Source organism: Phalaenopsis equestris, unplaced genomic scaffold (genome assembly GCF_001263595.1).
Source record: "Phalaenopsis equestris unplaced genomic scaffold, ASM126359v1 Scaffold000002, whole genome shotgun sequence".
Taxonomy (NCBI): Eukaryota; Viridiplantae; Streptophyta; class Magnoliopsida; order Asparagales; family Orchidaceae; genus Phalaenopsis; species Phalaenopsis equestris.
Genome location: NW_018164444.1, coordinates 13,912,454 through 13,913,813, shown reverse-complemented (window position 1 = coordinate 13,913,813; position 1,360 = coordinate 13,912,454). Strand labels below are relative to the sequence as shown.

General features: G+C 38.7%; 1 protein-coding gene across 1 annotated transcript; it reads right to left on the bottom strand.

The window, feature by feature from the left end:
- Positions 1–193: 193 nt before the first annotated feature.
- Positions 194–691, bottom strand: LOC110030971 (probable calcium-binding protein CML29). Its single transcript, XM_020734015.1, has one exon. It carries the CDS (start codon positions 689–691, stop codon positions 194–196), a length of 498 nt encoding a protein of 165 aa, XP_020589674.1.
- Positions 692–1,360: the final 669 nt, after the last annotated feature.

Here is a 1,360-nt window from a genome sequence, read left to right as displayed (position 1 = left end):
GATGCACGAGGAGGAGAGAGAGAGAGAGAGAGAGAGAAGCTGAAGACATTTGAAATAGTACTGGCTGGCTATGAAACAAGATAATATTATACTACCTTATTTTAATTAATTATTGGTATATAATAACACATCAATCACACTCTCATATATATAGACTCACACACACATATAACTCATTTATTTATTTATTTAATCAAGTATAAGATAGAGCTTGAACAACCAGTTTCAAGTCATCAACACAAACAGCTCCATCTCCATCTCCATCCATAGACGCAATAATATCCATGCAATCATCCATACTCACAACACTCCCCATGGTACTCAACACCTCGTAGAGCTCCTCCCCCCTCACCTCCTCCTCTCCAGCTCCGGCGATCGCCGGATAAGCAGCTTTTAGTAGCTCGGCCAGCTCTCCAACTTCCATTTGTCCGGCCATCAAGCCAATGAAATCCTCAGAACTTAGCATTCCGTCGCCATCCGTGTCACCTTGCTTCATCATCTCCGCAGCCTCATTAGTTACGGCGGTGTCGACGGAGCTGAAGCCGAGCGATTCGATGATGGCCTCGAGCTCGTTGATGGTGATGAGGCCGTCGGAGTTTGAGTCGAAGTATTTGAATGTTGTTAGCAGGTTGTGGATGGAGCTGAGGCCGTTGAGGTCTGAAGAGGATATGTGAGTTGTTGGTGGAGCCATGAGAGAGTTTTAGAGCTTGGCCTTAGTATTTGTGTGCCCATAGTGCTCTTTATATAGGCAGATATATGTTGAGGGTTTTGTTTTTGTGTTCTTTTATAATTTGATACTATTGGATATTGATATTTCTATAAGAATAATACAAAATAGTGTTGAAGATATTTTAATTTAACTAATTAACAGAGAAAAAAAATTATGTTCACTAAAAAGAAAAATATATATATGTTCTTTTGAGTTTAGTTTATATTATCAAGATGGTCAGTTTAAATTTAACTTTTTTAAAAATAATATTCGGAAAATTTTATATTATCAAGATGGCCAGTTTATTCATTTCCTCAGCCTCCCCTCAGTCTAGAAGCATTTCTCGAAGACTTGATATTTGAATAGAACTGGGGATGACTACCTCACCACAGTCATGTCCAAGACATTAATGTGAGTGATCTTTTATGATTGTAGTGAAGATTGTCCCCAGACTCGAAGAATTTGTCATAGAATTTAAGTCTGAATAGAATGCCGGAAAACTACCCCACTAGAATCATGCCCAGGACATTGATATGAATGACATTGCAAGACTACAGTGAAGGTTGCCCCTTACATAAAAAAATACTTCTGAAATGATCCATAAGAGATGCAAATGAGGTTCCTTCGCCAGTTGAATGATGTATATCATTG

Coding starts and splice junctions, on each gene's coding strand:
- LOC110030971 (XM_020734015.1), bottom strand. CDS start 691: ATGGCTCCACCAACAACTCACATATCCTCTTCAGACCTCAACGGCCTC.